At 33.4% G+C, this 26,388-nt stretch overlaps 1 protein-coding gene and 1 non-coding gene across 3 annotated transcripts; both read left to right on the top strand.

Annotated features, from left to right (window-relative positions):
- Positions 1-9,070: 9,070 nt before the first annotated feature.
- LOC108488693 (protein HOTHEAD-like) lies at positions 9,071-15,370 on the top strand. Of its 2 annotated transcripts, XM_017792981.2 has the most exons (4): positions 9,071-9,195; positions 9,452-10,096; positions 13,709-14,606; positions 15,101-15,370. In XM_017792981.2, exons 1-4 carry the CDS (start codon positions 9,108-9,110, stop codon positions 15,138-15,140), a joined length of 1,671 nt encoding a protein of 556 aa, XP_017648470.1. In that variant the 5' UTR covers positions 9,071-9,107; the 3' UTR covers positions 15,141-15,370. The 2 variants fall into 2 exon arrangements, with proteins under 2 accessions (XP_017648470.1, XP_017648471.1); XM_017792982.2 differs by lacking the exon at positions 15,101-15,370 and having other exon boundaries at positions 13,709-14,610.
- A 790-nt stretch (positions 15,371-16,160) lies between these two features.
- On the top strand, positions 16,161-16,378 carry LOC128282909 (small nucleolar RNA U3). The gene has a single exon (XR_008273259.1). It is a non-coding gene; the product is annotated as a small nucleolar RNA U3 (small nucleolar RNA).
- Positions 16,379-26,388: the final 10,010 nt, after the last annotated feature.

Genomic DNA, 26,388 nt, shown 5'->3' with positions numbered 1-26,388 from the left:
TATATGAATCACTTAACGCAGGTTTTTTGACAAAGACAGGTGTTATCATTCAATTGGCAGATAGGTCTATTGTGCATCTCGAAGGAGTCCTTAAGGACGTATTAGTCAAAGTCAACGGGTTTATCTTCCCTGCAGATTTCTATGTGATAAAAATAGAGGAGGATAATGCTCATGGGTCTTCAGACATCTTGTTGGGGCGACCTTTCCTTAGTACTGCAAATACTAAGATTGATGTACGAAGTCGAACCCTCACGATGGAGTTTGAAGGGGAGATCGTGAAGTTTAGCGTCTATGGCACTATTAGTCACCTAAGTGAAGTCTTGGACGTAAATCGTGTCGACATAATTAACTCATCAGCATCATATCCAAAATTAAAACCACTTCTCGAGTATCTCAAATTCACATTTTTGGAGAATGATAAGACCATTGCTCACTTAAAAGGGATCAACCCCTTGGAGGAAAATATGAAACCAAGGAAAGAGGCACAAGGACGATTAAACCCAAATATGGTGGATGTGATGAAAAAGAAGAATTTCCAAACCCGTACAAATAAAAGAATTCAGTTGGAACAGCCCCAATACTAGTTGAGGCGTCAAGCTAGCGATGTTAAACAAGCGCTTATTGGGAGGCAACTCAATTTTTTTTTATTAATTTTATTTTATTTATTTTACTATTTATTATTTTATTTTATTTTATTTTGGATGTTGATAAAATTCTCTTCTTTTATCTAGGTAAATCGAAGCAACAATAGGGAGAACTCATTACCATAATGCACGAACGATAGTAACTACACATGGAGTTCTTCTAAATTTTTCTTTTGTCTATTTATTTATTTATTCCACATCGAGGACTATGTATTTTAAGTAGGGGGAGGCATTCCTCATTATTTCTTCGTTTTAGATGCTGATTTTTTTTTTTTATTGTTGCTGTTGCTTTGGTCGTTGCTGTCCATATAATTTTTTTAAGAATATTCTGCCTTTTTTCATGCCCAAGAATTTGACCACGACTTTCCCACTATTTGACCCGCATGCATGATTTTTGTCTACTGAGTTAGTTATGATTTTGTTTGTTTGATTGCATCTCCATTGTTTTATTTCTTTTAGGCTGAATAATTTTGATTAATAGAGTTAACCTTATTTTGCTTTTAGTAAATTTGATTAAGTCTAAATACAAAGAGGACACTTAATACAATTGCATGCTTAAAATATGTTCATGACTATTAAGGTGGTTACTGAAACTTATTTTTGACACTTGATTGTTTTTCCTAAGTCCTCAAAAATTAAAATTTCATTTAATAATAATGTTTTCGTGGTTATGAGTGCAGCTTAAGACGTGACTAGCTGAGTAACCGGGGTAGGGTGCTTGGGCTGTCGTCCTATTTCACGTTAAAAGGTTGTGTGACGTGTTAAGTAAAACTCCGCTAATCGGAATTAATTTTTAAAAATGTGTTAGGCTGAGTAACCGGGGTGAGGTGCTTGGCTGTCATCTCTCTTCACGTCAAAAGGTTCGATATATTCTTAAGAAAAATAAAAATTAGGAATGTGTTGGGCTGAGTAACCGGGGTGGGATGCTTGGCTGTCATCTCTCTTCGCGTCAAAATGTTCAATATATTCCTAAGTAAAAATAAATAAATAAAATTAAAAAAGAAAAAAAAGAGAAGGAGGTATTAATAAAATTTGGGGACTAAAGGGAGAAATAAATAAAGTGTCTTGATAGGTTTGGTAAATTACCTAATTTTTATGAATTAATCCAAGTCAATCTTAATTTTTGTGTGTGTTAATTGGAACACTTTTTCAATTTTACTTAAATTAAGCTAAGAGTTCTCTTTATTTTTCGTATGCATTTTGACTAATTTTTATAAAACTTTGGAGTAGAATTTCTTTCATGGCAGGATCTAATTTTCACAGTGGACAGGAACCATACTTGAGGGCAAGCATGAGCTAAGTAGGGGGAATTTGATAATACTCTAGAACATCATATTTTTATGTGCTAATTGCATATTTATTTTGAGTATGATTCTACTAATTTGGGCTATTCATTGTCTTTTATCTTGAAGGCAAAAGTAAATTTAAGGACAAAAAGCGTGAAATTAAAGATGAATTGGGCCAACATGCGACATAGGGAAAAAGGTGGTGCCAAAAATGCAAGTATGGAAAACGTAAGGGCAAAAGTGCAAAAGAAGAGATTTTATAGAACAAGACTCTATTAATGTTTTATTATATTAGGATAATTATTAAGGATAATTATTTAGATTTAAATTTAGGATTTATTTTCATTTATCTTTATTTATCTTTAATTATTTGTATTTATTTGTATTTATCTTTTAGAATTTAATTAGGAATAGGCTAGATTTTCTAGTACTACAAATAAGGGATGGAGTGACACATATTGAATATCTCTCTTTTTTTTGTAAACACTCCCTCTCCCAAAAACTCTGTCTTTTGTTCTCTTCATATTTTCTTTAATAAAAATCTCATTTCTATTATATTTATTTCTTTCCCAAAAATCATGAGCCGCTAAACCAATCTAGCCAAAGGTTGTCGAAATTCCCCAAAAAGGTTCATGAGGCTTAGAATCCGCACTTAGCCTTCTTAATAGGGTATTGATCGCTTCTCCGCATTACGGGATTGATGCTTTCGTCCATGTCCCTTAATAGGTGATCTTTTCGACTTGTGCAAGGAACGGCCGCTTTGTACGTTTTGGGAAGATTGCACAGTCGGTTCGTTGGTTTTCTGCGTCAAAGGTTGGCGAATCCAAGAGACAAAACAACGTGGTATTCGCCGTTGGGAAGTGATGATCTAGCAGAAGATAGTCCCACAAAAGCGATTATTGGTTAGAGTCAGGTTTAGCCAAATTTAAATCTAAATCCTTGGAGCTAGTGGTCATAGGCGTCCTCTTCCACTATAACTGGCTTATCCTTCTCGAGAAGGGTTACTTAAAAGTCAAGGATTGAACTCAAGGTGGATCGAGACAACCAGAGGCTGGAATCTCGCCACATAAGAAACTCTCTCTTTTCCCAACTCTGTTTATTTTTATATTCTTCATTTTAATTTTCACAATTTATTTAATTTCGCAATTTCAATTCAACTTTAAATTCTATTTTAGATCAAAATTCTTAATTTTGTTTTTTATTTTTATTTTTCAGGAACGCAAGTTTCCTTGGCCAAGAAATTGTCCTGGATTTCAAGAAACAAGCATTCGTACAATCCGGTCCCTGAGGATTCGACCCTACTTTCCCTTTACTGTTATTTTTACTATTTTACAGGGAATAGGATATTTTTGGTGCTCTCAATGACCGCATCAAATAGTATACATGCAAGAGTCAGCTTAGAGACTCACCTGACACTCTCGTACCGCAGCTTAAACACTAGATCCACACTCATCGGCCATACAATCAATAATAACCACTACTTATAAAACATAGAGACATCATCAAAACCTATTCTTATACATTTTACCATCTTCGCGAGTATTGAGAACCCCATACAAAGCCCTTTTTCCTCTAATTTTACCATTCAACCTTAGTTAACAGGCTTATTCTTTCAAGATCTCAACATGCATAACTAGAATACTGACCTAAAATAGAAAGATATCTTCTTTTTAGATCTGATTTTTGTCCCAGCTCAAAGATAATAACCCATAAATAGCTTCTAAAGAAAGCCATAATAATATTTTCAATGGAAAAAAAAAGATAACTCTTACACTCAAGCCCATAACTACTATATATTCACATCTAAGACCACTATTCCCCTATTGTAACTTGACATGTGTCACCTACTCCCAGAATTGTCTTTTTTAATGGTTCACAACTTTCAAGAAGCCTTAAATAAAAGTCTAATATTTTAATAGTCTTGTTAGTCATCCAATTAGTTCCCAACTAGCTTGCCTTGCAACTTAACTTACACAGTGCCCCCGAAAGTAAGACGTATCACACTTCTAGCGTGAACTCGTTCCAAAATAACCTTATTTGTAACGCCCAGAGTTTTGGGCCTAGAAGTATTAGGTCTTGAACATGGGAACAGTTAGGAGGCTACACATAAATGTTTAGTTGTGCAATAAAGTGACACAATTGTGTATCTGTTTCAGTGGTTAAGTATCTTAGGAAGAGTTTGAGAAGTCTTGGGTTCAAGCTTTGGCTTGTGCAAAAAAAGTTTTGTTTTATATAGATAAACCCCTGTCTCTAGTCAGTAGAATTTTAAATAAATATGGGTATTTTATGTCAGAAAAAAAGCATGTTGGTCTAGGGGATAAGTGGAGTGTTGTTGTTACCTGAGGTCTGAAGTTCGAGTCCTGCTTAGAGCAATGGTGTGTTTTATTTTTTCGCTAAGGCCGTGGGGGAGTTTCAGTCAACCTGAACTACTGAAGAGTTGTAGTGGAATTTGAATTAGGTGGTTGAGGGAGGAGTGGCCAGTTTAGAGTGATTTGGGGAGGAAATTGTGGGATTTTGAAAGGAGTGGGAGAGTAGTGCCGAATTTGAACACCTAGCTTTGGGGATTTTGACTTTGGGGTTGGTTTCTCTTTTCACTTGCTTTTTCTATCAACATTTTTAGCTCTTTGAGCTTCTTGGAGGCCGAATAGAGTTGGGGTTCGTTCGGGTATTTTTTTTCTTTCTCTGCTTTTCGACTTTGTTCTCATTTTCTACTATCTTTCCCTTATTAGTCGATTCCCTTTTCTTCCTCTATTATTCTACCAAGCGTGCTCTCCCTTTTGCCTATGGCCGAATACCCTTCTTCCCTCTCACTCAATTATTTTCTCTTTTCATCTTGCACGTTTCTTGGCTGAATATTGATAGGTAAGTCTCTGCTTTACTTCTGTCCCCTTGCAGCTTTATGCTTTTCCTTTCTGACGCTTTCCTTTCTCTCTACTGTTCTTTTCTCCCTTTTCTCTGGTGCTGCCGATTTGGCCATTGAATCTTTCTCATCTTAGTGCATCCTTTTTTATTGTTCAAGACAATGAGTGCGCTCCTTCTCCGTGGGTTATACGTCGGTAAGTGAAGGGTAGGTTATAATGATTTGGGGTAGTTTTTAGTTAGTGATAAACCGTTTCTTTTTATTTCTTGTGTTTCCGTTAGTGACTACGCTTTGTTTTCAGCAGCAAATCGTGTGGATTGAGACCCTTCCCATACCTCTTCGTAAGCAAATAGAATTGAGGCGTTAGGGGTATGTTTCGATCGCTCGTAAATTGAGTAAAGTTGTTGGGTTGGTTTTATTTCGACCATTAAGGTGATTAATAGGGTGTGTATTGATCCATCTTTAGGTTCGAGATTCTTCTGAAGTGCTTATGAGTCGTAGTCGACACAGGTGTGTACAAATGCAACTCCGATTATAGAAATCGACAAAAGCCGGAATGAGTGAATGTCGATGCTACACGGGTGTGCTCGCAGCTATGCAGGTGGGCCATCTGATTAAACATGGGCATATTATCGACATGGCCACCCATGAGCGATTTCGTGGGCTGAGGCTGTATTGGGCCATAATGAGAGGAATTGGGTCGTGTGAGCCCCACGGGCATGTAGGCCCACACAGGTAAACCACACGGACTAGTGGAAATTATTGGGCCAGGCTGTGTAATACACAGGACCAAGGCCATTATGGGCTGTGTGGGCCACACGAGTGTGTGAGCCCACATGGGCCCGTAATTTGGGTCGTGGGCCCATTTTTACTATTTGACTGTTAAGGTTGCACGGGTCACTTGAGACAACTGTAGACTTACTGTTGGGTCGGTAAGTTTACCTAGATCCCCTATATATGATAAAATGACTATTTTGCCTTTATATGGTAAGATGACTATTTTGCCCCTATGTGATGTATATATATACATGTATGACCGTATTTTAGCATTCTATTTAAACTGTAATGGATACATGTATGATTCTATGATATGACATGACATGATTGTATAATGAATTGCATGGGGATGGGTTTATACTGATCGGAGGAAGTGTACTGAAGGGCTTCGAGCCTAAATTACTGGCATCCCAGCTGCATATTACTGTATAGTATCGCTTTCGGTACTTTTTGGAGTGTAGGGATGGGTGGGTTGATTATATCCCCACATGGAGTGTAGGGTTAGACGGAGTTGGAGTGTAGAGGCTGGATGGGTAGGACTTATATACTGTTTAAACTGTTACTGCACTGATTATTGTTACTGTAATGGGCCAAGGCCCAAACGCATGACTGTTTCTGTATTGAGATGGACTAAAGCCCAAACTGATATTGTCACTGCTACTAAAAAGGGCTTAGGCCTAGACTGTGCTTGTTTTTTGACTGTTTGCTTATATGGGATTACACACTGAATTTTCGTAAACTCACCCTCCTATTTTAACTGTACAGGTAATCCCAAACATAGGCGAATTGGTGCAACGGAGGACTCAAAGGAGGCCACACAATCTATCAAATTTTAAATAGTATTTTATGATTTCTATTTAATTTTTGGGGTATTTTACTGTAATAATGGCCTCTTTGGATTTTATTTTTAATTTGGGATTTTTATTTGCTTTGATTTATAACTGCTAGCAGTAGGAAAAGACGCGGGCTTTCAAAGAGATAAATGTTTTTCAAAAATACCACGGATATGTAACTTGTTTTAAGAGTTTCAGCAAGAAATAACATTTTAAAAATTAATAACGTTTCAATATGATTAACTTTTTTCCGAACGACTTACATTTTGAAAATGAACAAGACATCCCAAAATCATCGTTAAGATCACAAAAAGGTTAAATATAAAACGAGTTTTTAAACGATATCTCACTTTACGAAAAACACTTCAATGTGACTTCGTTAGATTCGACCATAACGTCCAAGCCGAGTTTGGGGTGTTATATTATTTCTTGGCTGACATGCTAAATCGATTATCTTAGAGATCAAACATTAATAACCCACACTTATGGTGGGATGCGCCCATCCTATACACCAAAGAAACACTTGGACGGACACTACCTTGCTGAAACAAACTATTTTCAAGGCTTCGAGCCAGCATTGCACCTGTCAGACTAGGGCGTTACAACATAGACCGATAGTGAGTGACATCACGACGTCAATATACCCAAAATCACGACGTGACTCACTAAGTTGGCCATGTCGCAATGTAGGAACCATGAAGTTGTGATGTCGGCCTGATATTTTAAAAACTTTACAATATGGCCCAAATTTACTTTAAGGTTAGCAAAAGGGCTTTTGTAAGCTCGTGTGGGACCCAAAAATAATTATGTACCTTAATGTTAATGTGATTTATACTTAATTGCACGTGTAAATGGTTGTATAATATTTATGTGACATTAGTTTCATTGATAATGGTCATGACATTCCATAGCTCAAACCCGACAATCGAGTCGGGTATGGGGTGTTACAAAAATTACAGCCTCTATTAACCCAATATGGATACAAGCACAGAATCACGGATTAACATCTAACACTCCATATTGTTACTCACAAGTTCCAAATAGACCTAAAAGCTCCAATACATATAATTGTGTTTCCCCTAACACTCCACAATAACGCACAAAACTGCCAAAATGTATATACGTGCACAAACCCCAATGATACACACAAGTACCAATTGCTTCCATCAGTACCAAACAAATCCTACATTATTATTAGTTTCTTTACTAAGTTTTTAATTTAAATTTAGTTTTTGATTTTCTAAAAACCCTCGATCATATCTACTTTACTTGTTTTTATTTAAGAAATAAAGTTAGTACGGTCTCTATGGATATGACATTGCTGCTATCTACTAATTTATATTTTCAAGTAGATTTTTATACTTTGGGTCTCAACAACCTAAGAGAAGAAAATTTTCCCTCCAATTGATTTTACAAAAAGGATTATTTGTTGACATAGGCATGGTCAAATTGCTACTTAAGGACCTCTAGCTCTCTAAATCATACTTTTTTATTCTCACATTGACCCCACTAATTTTACCAACTTTACAATTTATTTCTTAAGCCTTACTTACTAAACCCTTTAATTTATTCACTTAATAACTCTAATTAATGACATCTAAATCCACTACCGTACTCATTCCCTAAAACCACTTGGTTTAGTTTCTCAAAATGGCTTGATTTAAAAAATTTAATATAAAATCGAATTTTCCTACAGTCATTACACTTACATTTATTATAAGTTAATATTATAATTAAAATTGTAATTAAATTTTTGAATTGAAATAAAGGTCGTATTGTAGTTCATGTAGGTTATATAAATTTATATGTTAATAATTCATTTTATATAGATTTTGACACATTCGGAGATGCATTGGTAGTTTGCATAGTGTCATACTGAAGAAATGGTATGTTTGTGTTGTGCCTGAATGATGCATTCATAATTAGTCACGGTGATTCAATAGAGACAAAATTAGATATTTACATGATGCTCATGTAATTCTTTCATGTGCTGATAGTATTATAGCTTTACATATATTAAAAGTCTGAGAGTAATTGAAGAGTTTTCTTCTGTTCATTAATTGTTTTTTTTTCGATCCTTGTGTTTCCTAATAGACGGTTTTCTGAAATCATGGACTGTATTTCTTCGTTTTTGTTTTTAATAAAAATGTTATTGATAAATTAAAAACTACTACCAAACATCCCCACACGCATAACTCCAATTTCATCTCAATTTTAATTTTAAATTATCATTAGATACAGCGCTAAGGGTGAGGCAAATAGGGACCCAAATGGAAAATTGTGTTTTAAGTTCTGAAATTTTAAAATTTTAAATAAATAAATAATAAATTTAATGATAAATTTTAATTTAATCATTTTAAAACTATAAAATATATATCACTATATTATTAAAATTACATTTTAATTCTCATAAAATTATATAACTCAATTTCTTCTCTAAAAAGATATCCGAATTCCCTCCTAATATATGTTAATACAAAACCACACCTTCAAAATTTTAATCCAATTTTTCCAAGTAAAACTAATAATAATAAAGGTAGGCATACGTTAACTGCAAATGAATACACCTATAAGAAGCAGAGCTTGTAGGGGTTGGACATTTAAGGAGAAAATAGTTTGTTATATAGTGACATAAACTATCAAAAAGGAAAAAGAAAACTCTTAGAGGCAAAATCATAAATATATATATATATATATATATATATCTATGGGTTTGAAGTACTCACGGAGGTTTCTTGCACTTGTTTTTATAGTTGTATTTGCTAACTTCCATGGCCTCAATTATGCAGAGAAAGGTACTAAATTTGAAGAAAAGCATATCGTCACTTTTTCTCATAGTGAAATGCCTAGTAAAATCTCAATAATTATGAAGTTACATTTGTCAATTAAAGTGATCGCATGCAATCTAAAATATTTAGGCGTTGCTTTCAAGCAAACTTTTGTTATCTATATATAAATTGACATCAATTTAGGTTTATATGTATTGTTTTTTTCTTATATATATGAATTAAATATAAATATATATATATATATATATATATGCATTTGCAGCTCCAAAATATAGTTTTATCCAAGAAGCAACCTCAGCACCAGAAGTCTCATTCTACGACTACATAGTCATCGGCGGAGGGACGGCCGGTTGTCCATTGGCGGCAACATTGTCGACACGAGATGCAAAAGTTTTAGTCTTGGAAAGAGGGGGATCGCCCTACACCAACACCACCAAGATTAGGATGGAAAACTTCATCTCCACTCTAACCGACGACTCTCCCAACTCAATCTCTCAATCATTCATATCGGAGGACAGAGTTCCCGGCAACCGAGCACGCGTTCTTGGCGGCGGAACAGTCATTAATGGAGGGTTTTACTCGCGTGCCGAGACACTCTTCCTAAAAGAAGCAGGTATAGATGAAGCATTAGCAAATGAGTCTTACGAGTGGGTTGAAAAGAAGATAGTGTACAAGCCGCGTGCGTTTCAATGGCAAACCGCTGTGAGAAATGGGTTGCTTGAAGTTGGGGTTCTGCCCGATAATGGATTTACGTTTGCTCATCTAAATGGGACTAAAACTAGTGGAACCCTTTTTGATAAAAATGGGAATCGACATACTGCCGCTGATTTGCTTGAGTATGCTAATCCAACCATGATTAAGGTTTACTTGCATGCTGTTGTGCACAAGATCACATTTACCACTAAAGGTACTCAACCTTTTATTTATTTATTTATTTATTTACTTTAATTGTTTAATCCTTTCTTATCCCAAAAACTTCATTTGTTTTTAATGTAAAATTTAATCCTCAATATTTAATTATTTTATTAATTTAATCTTTATTTTTAATTAAATTTAATTAAAAAACAAAATGATAATTTATAATTGTTAAAGATTAAATTTAACATCATATTTTAATTTTAAATATTCAACCTACAAAGAGAAAGTTAAAAGGCAGGCAAAGGCTCAACCCTCTCGACTCATTTAAATTTTTATATCAACTAAAGTTTTATTATTAAAAATTAATACTATTAAGTAAAATAATTAAAATAGACATAAAATAATTTTAAATTATAAAATAAAAATATAAAATTATATGCATTAAAAAGATAAAATGTAAAATTTGAGAGTTGACTTCTTTGGGCACATAATGAAAAGCATCAATATCAATATCACTAAAACACTCTTCACCTATATGAGTAAAAGATATTACATTTAAACATTAAACTGACAACTTAAACTTATTCTTGTTTCATTATAATGGTAGTAATTTATAACATAAAATATTATCATTTATATATAATTCACAATTATTACTATGAAGCCTAAATACATGATAAATTAAGGTCCAAAATTTATATACCAAACGGCTTGAACTGGAAACTTGAGGCTTCTTTGATTTTTTTTTTAGAACTTATCTTTCACTTACGCATTTAGAAACAAACACATTAAGCTCATAGAGCTTAATAAGTACCTAATTAAATTCAATAGCTTATCATTCATTTATTTAAACATAATTAAATAATTTAAACTAAAATAAATTAATAAGTTTCTTATACTATCTAATAACATTATCTTAATTTATTTATTTTACATTCAATTCATAAATCATTTGATTAAATTCATTATTCATTTCTATCATTTAATCATATAGTTTCACATGTGTTCACATATGTCACATGTATCATTAACAAATTGTGATTGTAATCAGAATTTCAATAATAAAACTCCTAGAGTCCTAGCCAAAACAGAACTCTTAACCTTTAATGAAACTCTGATAACAAAAGTCTCGACTCTAATCAGAACACGATGTTCTGAAGAACATAAACATAAACAAAACATTAACAAAACTCCAAATCTCCTTCAACCCGTTGATACCCATGTTTCACCAACTCTTTTCCCAACCAAATCCCCAGTCCCTCGTTACACCAAAAAGCATATTATATATCATATATCATACTTGTCATCATTCAAATTATTATATTTAACTTGTATTAATTCTTAAAGCTTATACTAATTTTTATGTATTTTCTTTTTAATACATATGCACATGTAAATTCTTTTTTCTCCTATTTTACTAACATGCTTTTATGTATATATATTCACTATTAAATTCAATATTCATACTCAATAATCATAATCATATTCTATTTCATAAATATATTAATTTATCATACTTATAAATTTAACATTTATGTCTTACTTATATTTAAACATAATTCTTACAATAATTTAACTTAATCACATAACTTCTAGTATACTTTCAAATTAATATTTTACTTAATTATTTTATATTAAATTTAAATACTCAAATATCTAAATTAAGTTAAGCAAACATAAATTCAATTAAGTAGTTGCTATTTTCTTCACTTAAATTCAACTATTTCAATCCAAAGTTTCCTTTTTCCCTTTGTCAACTTCTTTCTCTTCATACTTAAATATATGAAACATAATCAATATCATGTTTTCAGTATAATCTCTACATGATATTACTTCCAAATAACATGAAAATCTTGAGAAAATCATACCTTTCTCCTTTACTTTCTCATCACTTTCATAAGCTCTTTGCTTCACTTTCTTTTTTCAATTAAATGGTTTCTATGATAGAAAATGATCTCATAACACTCTAGATGATGAAATTGATCTATACTTTTAATATAGAATTCAAGAAAAAATCATGGAAACCTTTTTCTTTCCTTTTATTTTCCTTTCTTTCTTTCTTTTCCTTTTATTGCTGCTGCCGGTTCCACCTTCCCCAATTGTAGATAATTCCACTCTTTTCTTTTTCTGTCAATTTCATCCTTATCTTATCAACCAATCATATTTCAACACATTCATGCTTAATTACCATTATTTTTCTCTCCTTTACACCTCATAGCATGAAAATTTTTTTCTCATCATTATGTCTCCAAAAATATATTAATAATGATAAATTTACATCTAGGGCCCTCCTCCATAAAAATGAGAAATTTGCAATTTAGTCCTTGTAATTTTCTACTTTATTCAATTTAGTACATATCTCAATTTTCCAACTCCATATATCAATACATACCCATATCACATTCATAAAAAAAATATATTTCTTAAATTTTTGCCATTTTCCTAAAATGGTACATTTACATTTTTAGTCCTCCAAATTTCAAAAAATCACACTTTAATCCTTATCAATTTAAATAATCATCCTTTCCAAATACGTATTTCACATTCAATATACTTATTCTTTCCTAAAATAGCATTTTTTTCTATTTAAATAATTTTGAGGTGTTACAATCACAATTAATGTAAATTATTCATTTAATTAATTGAAAAGATAATTAAAACTAAAACCACTTAAATTTATTTCTAATGATATTGTATCATTTAGTTTGTTAATAGTATATAAAATTAAATAGGATTAATGCATCAAATATTAACCCATAAACATATTAAATTAATAAAATCAATTAAATTTAAACTAAAATTGTTAACATTAGCATACAAAATTACAAATTCTCTAAGGAATAAAATTTTAAAATTTGAAAGGCCAAAAGAATATAAAATTAAAAACTTTGGGAAACTCAAACTATAATATACCCTATTTTTATATTTATATTAATATTAAAGATTATATTTATGTTTATCCATATATATCAACTCAATTTCACTATTTTAAAATTAAAGATAATAAATTAAGAGTCTCATCTAAGTATTTTATCTATTTTCCTAAAAAATTATTACTTATATAAAACAACCATTTATTTGTCTATAATCTATAATATATAAAAGTACGAGTTTAATTAATAAATTAAGTACCTTTAATTATTTACTATATTAACAATTAAATTATTATTATAAATTTAAAATATTTATCCAAATATAAGATGATGAAAATGTATTTATAATTTGATTATTAACTATATATATTTATTTTAGATTTTATTACTAATGCCAAATATAATTTTTGGTTTACAGAGTTAATGCCAAATATATATTTATATTAGAATTCAAACTTATTATTTTGTTTGTTTAAATAAGAAAATAGGCAGAAAAAGAAGTTGAAGTCCAACTTTGAGATCTCATGCTCAAATTTCACTATTGTTAGGTTTGATATAAATCCATTCTAGTTGACTTAGTTATTAAATTATATATTTATATCGGTGTAATATTCATTTAATTATAATGATAAGTAAGTTGTAATTTTCAAATAATAATATTATCTTAGATATAAAAGAAAATCTTTTAAAATTAATAATTATAAGTACACTTTGAATTAAAATGATAATCATGAAATTCATATATTCACTAGTTAATATCATCATTATATTATAAATTCATGTCGCAGATGGACAGAGACCAAAAGCTGATGGGGTTATATTTTACGATGCAAATGGAGGAAGGCACATTGCATACTCGAAACATGAGTCGAACAATCGCAGTGAGATCATATTGTCGGCAGGTGCGATTGGCAGTCCACAATTGCTAATGCTGAGCGGCATTGGTCCCGCTGCTAGGCTTCGGTCACTGGGCATCAAAGTGGTGTTAGACCAGCCTATGGTAGGCCGAGAGATGGCTGATAAACCATCAAACGGTCTTTTAATTCCTTACCCAACGCACATCCCTCTCTCCCTAATTACAGTTGTGGGCATCAACAAAACCAGTAACTACTTTGAATCCTTCAACGGCTTTGATCTTTCTGACCTTTCTGGTTCCGGTGGCGCTCAGCCACAAAGCTCCAACCCATCACAAGAAGCAATGGCCAATTCAACTACAAATCAAGCGTTTCTCGTACAGACCATCTTCGGTCCAATCTCAAAGGGTTATCTTGAGCTTCAAAACACAAATGTAAGTGACAACCCTAAGCTAAGGTTCAACTACTTCCAGGCAGCAGTGGACTTAAGGAGGTGCGTCAGTGGCATGCAAACCATCATCAACGTCGTAAATTCCGATTCGTTGTCCAGACTTCGTTTTAGAAACATGACAACACAAGATCTTATAAATATGACGGTGAACAGGGCAGCGAACCTGAGACCAAGAAATCCCAATGCGACAACTTCCTTGGAACAATATTGCATAGACACTGTGATGACGTTTTGGCATTACCATGGAGGGTGCCAAATTAGGAAGGTTGTTGATAGGGATTACAAGGTCCTTGGATTGGATCAACTCAGGGTTATAGATGCCTCTACCTTTAGTTTCTCCCCGGGGACTAATCCTCAGGCCACAATTATGATGCTTGGAAGGTAGTATTCATTTTCCAACTTTTCTGCTAAATTTATATACTAGAAATATGCATATATTACTGTAAAATTAAAAGTGATTTTTATCATATTAATATTTTAATAATTCAATTATTAAATTTATCAATATATATTACTTTTGTCATACATGTAAATTATTAATGGTTATGATATCTCTATCATATTAATCCATAAAATTTTCTTTATTAACATTTATTTAAAGATCGAAAGTTTTTTTATAAGATAAATAGTTAGATATTTTTAATTTATTCAAAATTTGATGTTTATGATTCTACATAAATGAAACAAGAATATAACAATTAAATTATTAAAATATTAATCATATAAAAGTTAAAAGAATAATTATGAAAAATATTCTAATTTTGTATTATTGAAAATAAATCTCTCTCTTACATGTAAATATACATGTACAAATCTTTTCTGAATTATTAAGGATACTTAATATGACTGCTTATTTCTATGAATATGTGATGCAGAAGCATGGGACGAAGGATTCTGCAAAGTCGAAGAAGATGATCTAATCTGGCATGAAAATTTGGAGTTAGGGAAAAATAAGTGGAATAAAGGAAACATTATATATACTTAATTAAGTCCACAGCCTACTATACATATTGGGCTTCTTTTTCTTTTTTTTTTTTACTGTTTACTGTGCTTAATAAAGAGGAGATGAAAACCTCGGTAATAAGTTTGGGTACCAATTTCAGTCTAAAAGAAACTAAAAGCAAATGAGATTACTCAATTTAGTCCATTTTGGAGTGCTGAGCGGCTTTCTCATATATTTGGGTGCATAGAGTTAATTTATATTTGCTCCTAATAAATTATTTTATTGCTGAAAACTACGAGGAAAGCGTGCAACAGGCTAATAATCCATAAATACTGTAGTAGTCAAAATATTGTAATAGCCGGAATAAAATAATTTAATAAAAATGTGAGTGGATCCAATCATTGTGGCAGCAAGGGAGTATGGAAGACGCGTGTCGGACACTACACTAACACTGTACACGGAGAAGAAAAATCTAACGAAACGGTAATTGAGTGAGAACTAAAAGCTGAAGAGGAACCGCCTTCATTCACGACCAGGTTCAGGTTCAAATGATACAAAATTTTAGATCCTCGAAAAATGTGTTTAAAATTTTTTTTAAGTTTGATCCAAATTAAAAATTTTAAATTCGAGCCCAACTTAGTTCGTTTATATTATTTTTATATAAAAAATATAATACATCAAATATACTAAGATAGTTACAACTTAGTAAGTAAATGTCTCTAAAATAATAACAAAATTAACAATAATAGAGTAGTTATACAATATTCAAACAATATCAACAATATAATAGCAATATAATAGCAAAATGGTAGCAAAATAGCAATGAAATAATAGCGAAACAGTAAGAAAACAACATATTTGGGCCAGGCTCGGGCCAGAAAAATTCTACCCAAGGCCAACACATTTAGAAAACAGGCACTATTTTCTGTCCAAATTATTTTTCGAGCCTATATTTTTACCCAAAACCTCTTACTTTTCGGGCAGACCTATGATCGGGTCTATTTGAATAGGATCTGTTCTACAGGCTAGTACATCTGTATCCTTAACTCCTAAGGAGACAGGATTCCAAGTCTAGTTAAACAATCAAGATTGTGTGATCAGAGCTTGATTATTGTTTTGGTAGCTCAATGATTGGATCACCTTGTCCGCAGAGGATCGTTGTCAACCTTGCTTGGTTAGGATGGTCGTACAGTTGAGAATCTAACAGATTCTTTATTTTTATTTTTCAATTTTGGGGTGATGGTCTTGGCTTGAAATGTACTGCTGCTTCACTCACTCTTAAATATGCATGATACCCTCTATATTTTATTTATCAACAAGTTTAAATTGGTATCATAAAAAAACTTCAAAAGCTCTTCTTATGGTGTTATATGCAACTTTGATAATGCTCTAACTTGGTGCGGCATCAATCAAGGGAGAAAGTTGGGAAGGAAGTTTCAAGGCTAACACAAAGGCAATGGCAAAAAATGAACCAATAAATTTACGAAAAGAAAAAATTAATTGTTTTCTTTTCTTTCTAAGAGTTTTTTCAAAAAATTTCACAACATTGCTTTCACACTATTACTTTGTCATTCTAAAATGGTTACTAAAAAGAAGTTTTAACTTTTATAACAGGGCATGAACTAACAATGGGAACAATGATTTCTCATCTTCTTTTTTTTCTTTTATCTTCGCTTTTGAATTTGAACATCTTTCATGTGTCACAGAGCTAGAACTTTCGTCTCACAATCCATGTGGCATTAGGCAATTTCTTGTGTAACTACTCGATTTTCAGTGGTACTAGAAAATGCGATTTTAGAATCTCATTTTCATCAATCGAGCCCATAAATATTAGATATGAATATTTACAGAGATAATATGAAAATATATTGAAGATTGATTGAGTAATTTTGTCGAATTAATAGTTAAATAAGGCCCAAAGACTAAATTGTAAAAGCTATGGAGTTTTACTTAGCTAAAGACTTGAGGATTTATATGGTAATTAGCCAAAGGTCCAATATGGTAAATAAATCATTTTCAAATAGGAGTTAGTGAGTGGTTATGTTAAATATATTAAGCATGATTAGTAATTAGTTAAATTAATTAAACTTTAATTAACATATAAATACTAAATTTTGGTGGAAAGCAAGAGAAAAATAGTCATCTTCCTTCTCCACCTTAGTCATCCACCATTTTTGAAGCAAAATAAAACCTCCCAAGCTTTTGAAGCTTTCGGCCATAAATAGGTAAGGAAAATTAAGTCATTTTCTTATAAATTTTATAGATTTTAGGTCATGGGAGGTTTATTTAGCTAGCTCATTTACCAATTTGTGAAATTGTTAAAGTTTTAGAAAGTTGTCATTGTTAATTTATTGAAGAATTAAACTTGAAATTGATAGGTATTAAGCTTAGATTATGAAAAGGACTAAATTGTAAAGTTAACTTAGCTTGTTTGTTAATTTTGCTACATTAGGACCAAATTGAACAAATGTAAAACTTGTCATAAAATAATGTTAAAAATAGAAATTATAAGGTCCTTAATGAGAATATATGAAATTGAATTTTAATCTGAAGCTAAAAATTGAAAGTTATGTCTATTCCAAGTTCAGGGACTAAATTGAATAAAATGTAAAATATGAAGGAAATCGAAAAATAAAATTATATAGGATCATGCATATAATAAAATGGTATGAAAATGTTTAGTATTGACGGGTTGTATAAAATAATTGTAAAGATCAAGATTTGAATCAAAGTGGAGCTAATAAGGGAAATGCCAAAATTTCGAATTAGTCTTTAAAGAATTCACTCGTTTTGGTGTTTTGAATAGGTAAGTTCACTTGGAACTTACTAACTCATCTTGTGTGATATGTATACTTGCATTTAGTTTGATTTATATATATATATGTTTGATTATATAGTGATATATTAGTAGTTTGGCAATAAATTGAAACATGTGGATAACTATAGGGCATAAATGTATGAAAATGATTAAGTATAGGCATGATATTGAAATATATGTAATTGATGCCTATTTGAACTTAGTAAAAGCTTAGGATACGATTGGCATGCCAATAAGGCTGTTGCAGGCCAATTTTGGCCTACCACAAATTAAACTCATTTACAACAAAAAAAAAACCACCTAACTTACCCAAACCTCAATCAGCCCACATCCATCTAAATTAACCCAACTACCCAAACCCAAAATTAAAAAAAATATATAAAAATCCCTAGCCCAATAATATAGCCCAAATTAGAAAAAAAAAAAAAAGAAGAAGGGAAAACCTAACCCTAGCCTCAACTTTCGGTGCCACTTGCCTCTGACAACCCCACTAGTCACTTCCATACCTTGCAAAAAGTAAAGCAAACAAGCAAGACAAAAAAAAATAGCAAAAGTAGTAATAAAAAACTTGTAAAATGGCTAAAGTCAAGCAAAATATTGTAAAAAAGGGGGGAGGATTTTTTAGTTTTGATTTCCTTTGGTTGTTGTTCTGTTTTGAAAAAAAGAAAAAGACTGTTTGGACAAATGTATTGAAAATCAAAAAGCAAAACAACAGAAGAAAAAAGGTGGATTTTAATCTTTATTTCTCTTATTCCTTTAGTTTATTTCTTTCCTTTTTTTGTTTTCTTTCGATTCAATCTCATAGTTTTTCATTATAAATCATTTTTAAATAAAAAGAAAAAAGAAAAATTTACCTGGACCTTGGTGGCCCTGACCACTGTCGACGGTGGAAGCCCCGGCGGCTTCAAAGAGCCACAATGACGGCGGCAAAAATGGGTTTAGAAACCTTAACCGAAAAAGGGGAAAGGAGGTGGGGTGTTCTTTGTTTGCTTAAACAAAAATGAAGTAAAGAATAAAAAATAAAAAAAATAACAAAGATGAAATGACGTCACAAATACTAGGCCAAACATGTTTCTGCTTTTGGGACAAATTGTGTAAATGGTCTCTCCTCCTTTCTGGTCCTTTCAAATCAGCTCATTGTTACTTTTAAATTCCGCTCAAAATATTATTTTAATTACATTTTAGTACTGGTTTGAGTGGCACCGTTTTGATGGTATGGGAATATTCCCAATTCGGTCCTCCACTTTTGTGCGTATTTCATTTCAATCTCTTTTTTTTTTGTTTATTCATCTGTTTGTTACATTATATCCCTCATATATATATTAAGGACTTTAATGCTTACGTTCTAAATATTTGTTGTTCTTATTATCTTCATTTAAATATTTGTTATTTTATCATTTTCACGCTGCTAATATTTATTTATTTGTCTATCCATCTATTATTTATTTCCTTTTATATATTTCCCGTATTTCCTTTCATTATTTTCCTTTTACTTTACTATTATTATTATCATATTATTAAATTAATTAGCTTTGTATTATTATTACTATTACTATTATATTTCTTTTATATTTATTTATCTATTCCTTTTTTTTACATACATTTATTTTACTTTGTTTTACCATTTATTTATATCCCTTTATGATTTTAAAACTTTGGTTATTATTATATTATTATTTTTCTCAACCTTCACATATTATTATTATTGTTATTATTATTATTTTTACTATCTAATATATTATTATATATCATTATATTTATTATTATGCTTATTATTTTCACTATTTTTACTTATTATTTTATTTTAGTATTATTATGTATTATTTGGTATACATACATCTTTTTATACATATTGTTATTATACATATATTATTTTATTATGGTATTAATACATTTTTACTTTTTTTCTTTTATTGTAAATATTATTTGTTATTACTCTAATATCTTAATATTATGTTATAATGTTTTTATTAATCACTTCATTATATCATGTTTGCAACTGCTTATTTATTTATGAATTTTATTTTAAAAAATAGTTTATTCATTTTTATTCTTTTATTTATAAATAAGGCAACGTGTCGATTTAATATTAAGCCATTGATTTCATCGCTATGTTGGGTGAATATCATCAGCTAGTGTTAAAAATGAGACGTCCTTTCTAAAAAAAATCAAAAAAATTAAAAATTCTCGTGTTTTGAAATAGGATATTTCTTTTTGTGATTATTGGTAAGTGATCAAACTTTATTTTTAAAATGTAGATGAGGATATGTAATTTGTCAAAATTCTAATGCTGTAAACTTTTCGCGTTTCCAAAATTTTTCGTGTTTTAAAAAAAAATTCGGATCCCAAAAATTTTCTCGTTTTCAAAATTTTCGTGTTTTAAAAAATTCTCGTTTTTCAATCGGATCACGGTTAAATGGCAAATTGCATTCGTATTTTTGAAAATCAAGACAACAAGTGTTTAATAAAGATACCAATTTTGGGCGTCATGAGGGTGCTAATACCTTCCTCATGCGTAACCGACTCCCAAACCCTATTTTTCTCAGGATTTTCGCGTAGACCCAAGTTTTCGTTTTTGTTCAAGAATAAACTTTCTTTTCTAAAAAAGATGATTTATTAGGTGTCCGATCACACCTAGAAAAAAGATCGGTGGCGACTCCTTTTTTTTTAAACAGAAATTCTATTTTTAAATTTTCAAATAATCACCTCAATTAGCGACCGAAAGCGAAATTTTTACGTCGCTACAGCTGGCGACTCCACTGGGGACGTCAGTTTTTGAGAGTCAAGTCACTTAAACGCGTGTTATCAAAATTTTCAAAATTTCTTGTTCGAATTAATATTTAGTCGTGATCCCAAAATTGAGTTTTTGAAGTGTTGTATATATTCTCCCAACTTGTTTTATCCGATTGTTATTCAGCTTTAAATTTTTATGGTTTTAGTTTTGGTCTAGTTTTTTAAATAAAACGTAAAGGTTTGTGAGTTTCTCCCACACACCGTGCACTTGCATTTTGCATAACATAAGCTCTCTACTCGGGCCTCGTCCGTTTAAGTGAAAGTAAACGCTACGCCTTCGTGAGTTAACTCGTCCTCCGTCAGCTAGTGAATATTTTGGTTACATATGACTTATGCTTTCGTGAGTTAACTTGTCCCTCAGCATAGGCATAAGTAAATGTAACCCCTCGAATTGAACTCGTGAGCCTGTGATGGGCTATGACCGAAGCGTCGTACTAATATTAGCAGATGACAGTACGGACAATTTGAGTACCTATCTAGAACCAAAACCGCATATAGTGAATCGTACGAGCCATTTAACTAGAGCCATGCCAAACCTCCGTCCGTTTAGTAGTCACCAAAATAAGTGCACGGGAGGAACGCCTCTTATCTTTTGCATCTTCACTTTCTATACAAGGGGACTGGGTCTGATTAATAAACTAGATTTGGGTAGTTCGATTTGTTAAATTTTCCATGTTTTTCTGCCTATACTTAATTACTAATCAAGGTTGTTTGTCTTTGCCTTATTTCTTTTTCCATCATGCATTATAGGCATCATATTAGAAAGGTGTTGACTATAGATCGGTTGCCAAAAAATGAGTTTCTAATGGAAGAGTCAATTATACAAATAACCGAGAGGAATGCCGCGGTTCGAGATTGGTCTCTAAAGACTCAAAAAAAAAGAGGGGATAGTCTAGTGGAGGGATGTATTGCCAATTTGCCCGAGCACGTAACTGTGAATGTTTTCCAGAATAACCTTGAAGATTTGGTTCGGGTTTAGAATCAGTGGGACTTGGACACTAGGGGTATCTTCACTGAAAAATATGTGGACATAGCCAACTTGATTACTGTCAACGTAGACGAACGATTGATCCAAGCCATAGTCAGATTTTGGGATCCGGCCTACCAATGTTTTACTTTCAATCAGGAAGACATGACCCCGACTATAGAAGAGTATGCTACTTTGCTTCGTGTCGAAAACGTACAACCTTATAAGATATATGTGAAAGAACCTAAGCCAATGACCTTCAAGAAAAAGTTAGTGAGATTGACAGACATGACTGACGCGTGGGCCGAAAAACAGATAAAGAAGAAGAATGAAACTATTTGCATTCTATGGTCTTCCCTATGAGACTTGGTTCTGAACTATCCCGACATGTTGAAAAGGGTAAATCTATTCGCTCTGGCCATTTACGGTTTGATCATCTTCCCGAAGGTCCTTGGACACATAGAAGTTGCGGTGGTAGATTTCTTCGAAAGGTTAAAACAAGGAATCAACCCCGTCCTAACTATCCTGGATGAAACCTTCAGATCACTAAATAGCTGTAGGAAGAAAGGGGAATGTCGTTTTATCAAATGCGCGCAGTTACTCAATGTTTGGATTCTGATCCACTTCTGGAAAGTAGAGCGCACACCGTTCCATATGTTTTCTAAAACATTCTCCCCGTTAGAAGCTTATCTCAAGAAAGAATGGCTGAAGGAGGTCACTGAACAACACTGGGTCTCAGTCTTTCAGAATCTTCGTGCCGATGACGTAGCTTGGAGAGCCCCATGGATACGCCCGTCAATTCTGCTATACAAGGTCAGAGATCAAGATTGGGTGCCACTACTCGAGTTATGGGGAGGAGTTGGAGATGCTCCGTTAATGGTCCAAAGGCAATTTTCTTCACGACAATTCGTACCCGCCACCGGAGGATTAGCACAATCAGAGTTTGCTTTTGCGGGTGAAGGATATATGAAGAGGGTCCGAGATACTGTAAAGTCTTGGAAGAAAATTCATCACATGGAATTAGCTCTATATGCTGATACCCTCACCCAAGATTACGACATATGGAGAAAGCAACGGGTGAACAGCCAACAAATCTCGTCGACAAATTACACCGTCTAGAATCCTTTCTCGGCAGAAGTGCCATCCGAGCTAGAAATAGCAAGCCAGGAATTTGAGCGTGAAAAGGTCAAAATATTGCGGGACATTAGTATTCTTCAAGAAGAAAATTACCAGTTGAAGATCGACGTCCAGATCGAAAGGTCTAAAACCGAGAAAGTACAAAAAGAAGTTTAAGTCATAAGAAATGACTTAAGGGACCTTCATCTGGAAAATAAAAAGTTAAGAGTCACTATCAAGAACAGTGGGTTGGGTAAGTCGTCAACAGAGTGGAGAGAAGAATTAAACAATGCTAAAGGCGAGATGAAATTTTGGAAAAAGAGGGCAGAGAATGAGGAGGAAAAGGCTACGCGGGTTATGATAGAATTAAGAAAGAAAAGCACTGAACACGAAGCTATGTCTACCAAATGGACAACCAGTCAATCTGAATGTCAAAGCTTAAGAGAAAGAGTACGGGATCTAGAAGATGCGTTGCGAGCTCGTCAGCAACAATTGGATACTCTCTTAAAAGCCTTGGAAGAAAAGAATGATCAATATGATAGCGACACTCACGCTTATAAAACGGACCTCCAAGAAAGAGAAATGCAACTGGGCTTTTTGATCAACAAAATCCGTCAAGCGGCTGTGCACATGGTACAACTATTAGATGAAGCAGAGGATCTCAGTTGCCAATTCCCGCCGAGCCAACAATCGAGCATATCGGAGTTCTTAGAGCGAGTAAAGAAATATAGCGATATAGCTAGGAAGTTTGTGTAATGGCCGAATAAAAAATGGCGAAATGTTTTGTAATGAACTCTTTTGATGAATGAAATGCCTAATAGGGACTATCTCGAGATCAACACCAATTTCTCGCATTTCTTTCATGACTAACATTCATTCAACATTTATTCATTCATTCATTGCATATACATATCCCATAATCATTCACTAAGGTTAGAATCATATAATTCGCAGTTGTAACACTTCAAATCTAGAACCACACCATTCGTATAAAATGCGTCGACAAGCTAGAGCAATGGAGGCTGAGTTCAATAAAAGAATCAAAAGGATGGAAAGAATCCAGAGGGAATTACAAGAACAACTGGCTAAATCACAATAAGAAATGAGGGATTTGATAGTAAGATCTCGAGAGGAATCACTTGAACAAAAGGATCAAATGGCTAGAATGATAGAGATAATGTCAGTTTTGGTCAAAGGAAAAGGACTCATGCAGAACCCCGACAGTATGGAACCTCAATCAAGAATTAATCATGACCAGGATCCACTCTATCCCCCAGGATTCACTCCACCGCATGCCCACGTAGCACAAAGAGGGTATACTCAAGGGGAATCTACAGGCTTGGAACAACGACCTATGCCATTTGCTCATCTAGGGCAAGGAACATTTATGTCAAATCTCGGAGCAACCCCTGCCAATCCTGTAGTTCCAGATTTAGTTGATTCGGCCGAAATAGCCAAGTTGAAAATAGATGATCACGAGGCTGAAGAGAGGTATAGGAGCTTGGAGGAAAGACTTAAGGCAATAGAAGGCACTGAAGTCTTCTATGCACTAGGTGCTAAAGAACTCAGTTTGGTACCTGACCTAATCCTGCCTCCGAAGTTCAAGGTGCCTGATTTCGAAAAGTACGATGGGACAAGATGTCCAAAAGCGCATCTTGTCATGTTTTACCAAAAAATGACCGGTTACGTGAACGAAGATAAGCTACTCGTACATTGTTTTCAAGATAGTTTAGTAGGATCAACTCTTCGATGGTACAACCAGCTCAGTAAGGAAATGATCCGATCCTGGAAAGACTTGGCATTAGTATTCTGTGAGCAGTACAAGCATGTATCAGATATGGTACCTGATCGGATGACTTTATAAATGATGGAGAAAAAACCGTCAGAAACTTTCAGACAGTATACGCAGAGATGGAGGGACGTCTCAGCCCAAGTGGAACCCCCACTAACAAAAACGGAGATAACCGTCCTCTTTATCAACACCTTAAAGGTGCCGTTTTATGACAAACTAGTGGGAAGTGCCACGAAAGATTTTATGGATATTGTAATATCCGGTGAGCTTATAGAAAATGCTGTCAAGAGCGGTAGAATGGAAGGTCAAGAAAGTTTAAGAAGGGTAGCGCCCATGAAGAAGAAAGAACCAGAAGCCCATATGGTGAGAATTGGAAGCCGCTATACCCCGAGTCCGTATCCAAACCAATCCCAACCTCGAAATTATCCACCTTCAAATTTCTATTATCCTCCTCAAACCCCTTACTATCAAACATGACCTTCTTATTCTTCTTACCCCGTTTACGCTACAAGTAACCTGAGACCAACCGCCACGTTCTCACAAAATACAATGCCCGTCCAAAGCCAACCTAAAAACGAGCAAAGGCCAGCAAAACCCAATTCCGAGAGACCACAATTTACCCCTATTCCTGTGTCATATAGGGAATTGTACCCAAAACTTTTAGAGAATCAATTGATATCCTCGCATTATATGGCACCCCTGAGGCCCCCATACCCGAAATGGTACTACCCAAACGCTAGTTGTGCATACCATGCGGGAAACCAGGGACATTCCACGGAAAATTGCCTAGCCTTTAAGAGGAGAGTTCAAGGACTAATTGATGCGGGTATCCTACGATTCGATGTGCCAGTAATGTAACTGGGAACCCGTTCCCTAACCATACTGAAGGAAATGTGAGCACAGTGGGGAAAGAGGATGAATGGCAAGTCAGAAGATGTGTTTCAAAAATAAAGACGCCTCTGCAAAAAATCTGGGAGGTACTAGTTAAGAAAGGATTGCTTTGTCACCCCGATAGAATTCTCGGGGAAGAAGGTCAAAGTTTTTGCAATTTCCATAGAATTATAGGACACGACATTCAGTCCTTAACAAGAGGGAAGAGACCAACGAAAGAGAAGTATGCGCCTCTGACAACTAGTCATCAGGTCTCCCTTATAGCGCGGATCGACCGTTAGTAATTTATTACGACGCGATGAAGGAGCTGGTGAAACCAAAAATGATAATCGAAATACTGTCTCCTTTCCCGTACAAGGACGACAAAGCCGTACCATGGAAATACGACGTCAATATCGTCACACCTGAAGATGAAAAACTCAAAACCATAACTGGAGATGTTGGAGAGGTAGGTCATTTTACCCGAAGTGGAAGATGTTATTCGAAAGAGGTCGAACCAGTGAAGAAGAACAGTGACTGGAAGCAAAAAGGAAAAGTAGTGATGCATGAGACCGAAGTCGAGCAAGAAATTCCACCTGTACAAGAAACTAAAAAGCCTGTGGATGAAGAGGAAGCACAGGAGTTCTTGAAATTTATCAAGCACAGTGAATACAATGTGGTGGAACAATTGAATAAGCAACCAGCACGAATCTCGATTTTATCTCTGCTATTAAATTCGGAGCCACACTGGAACGCTTTGCTGAAAGTATTAAATCAAGCTTATGTGGCAAACAATATATCCGTGGAGAAGCTTGACAGATGGGTGAACAACTTGAATGCGGATAATTTTATCTCTTTTAGTAA

This window comes from Gossypium arboreum, chromosome 10 (assembly GCF_025698485.1).
Source record: "Gossypium arboreum isolate Shixiya-1 chromosome 10, ASM2569848v2, whole genome shotgun sequence".
Lineage (NCBI taxonomy): Eukaryota > Viridiplantae > Streptophyta > Magnoliopsida > Malvales > Malvaceae > Gossypium > Gossypium arboreum.
The sequence above is the reverse complement of the archived record's forward strand: the minus strand, read 5'-3'. Positions and strand labels throughout refer to the sequence as shown.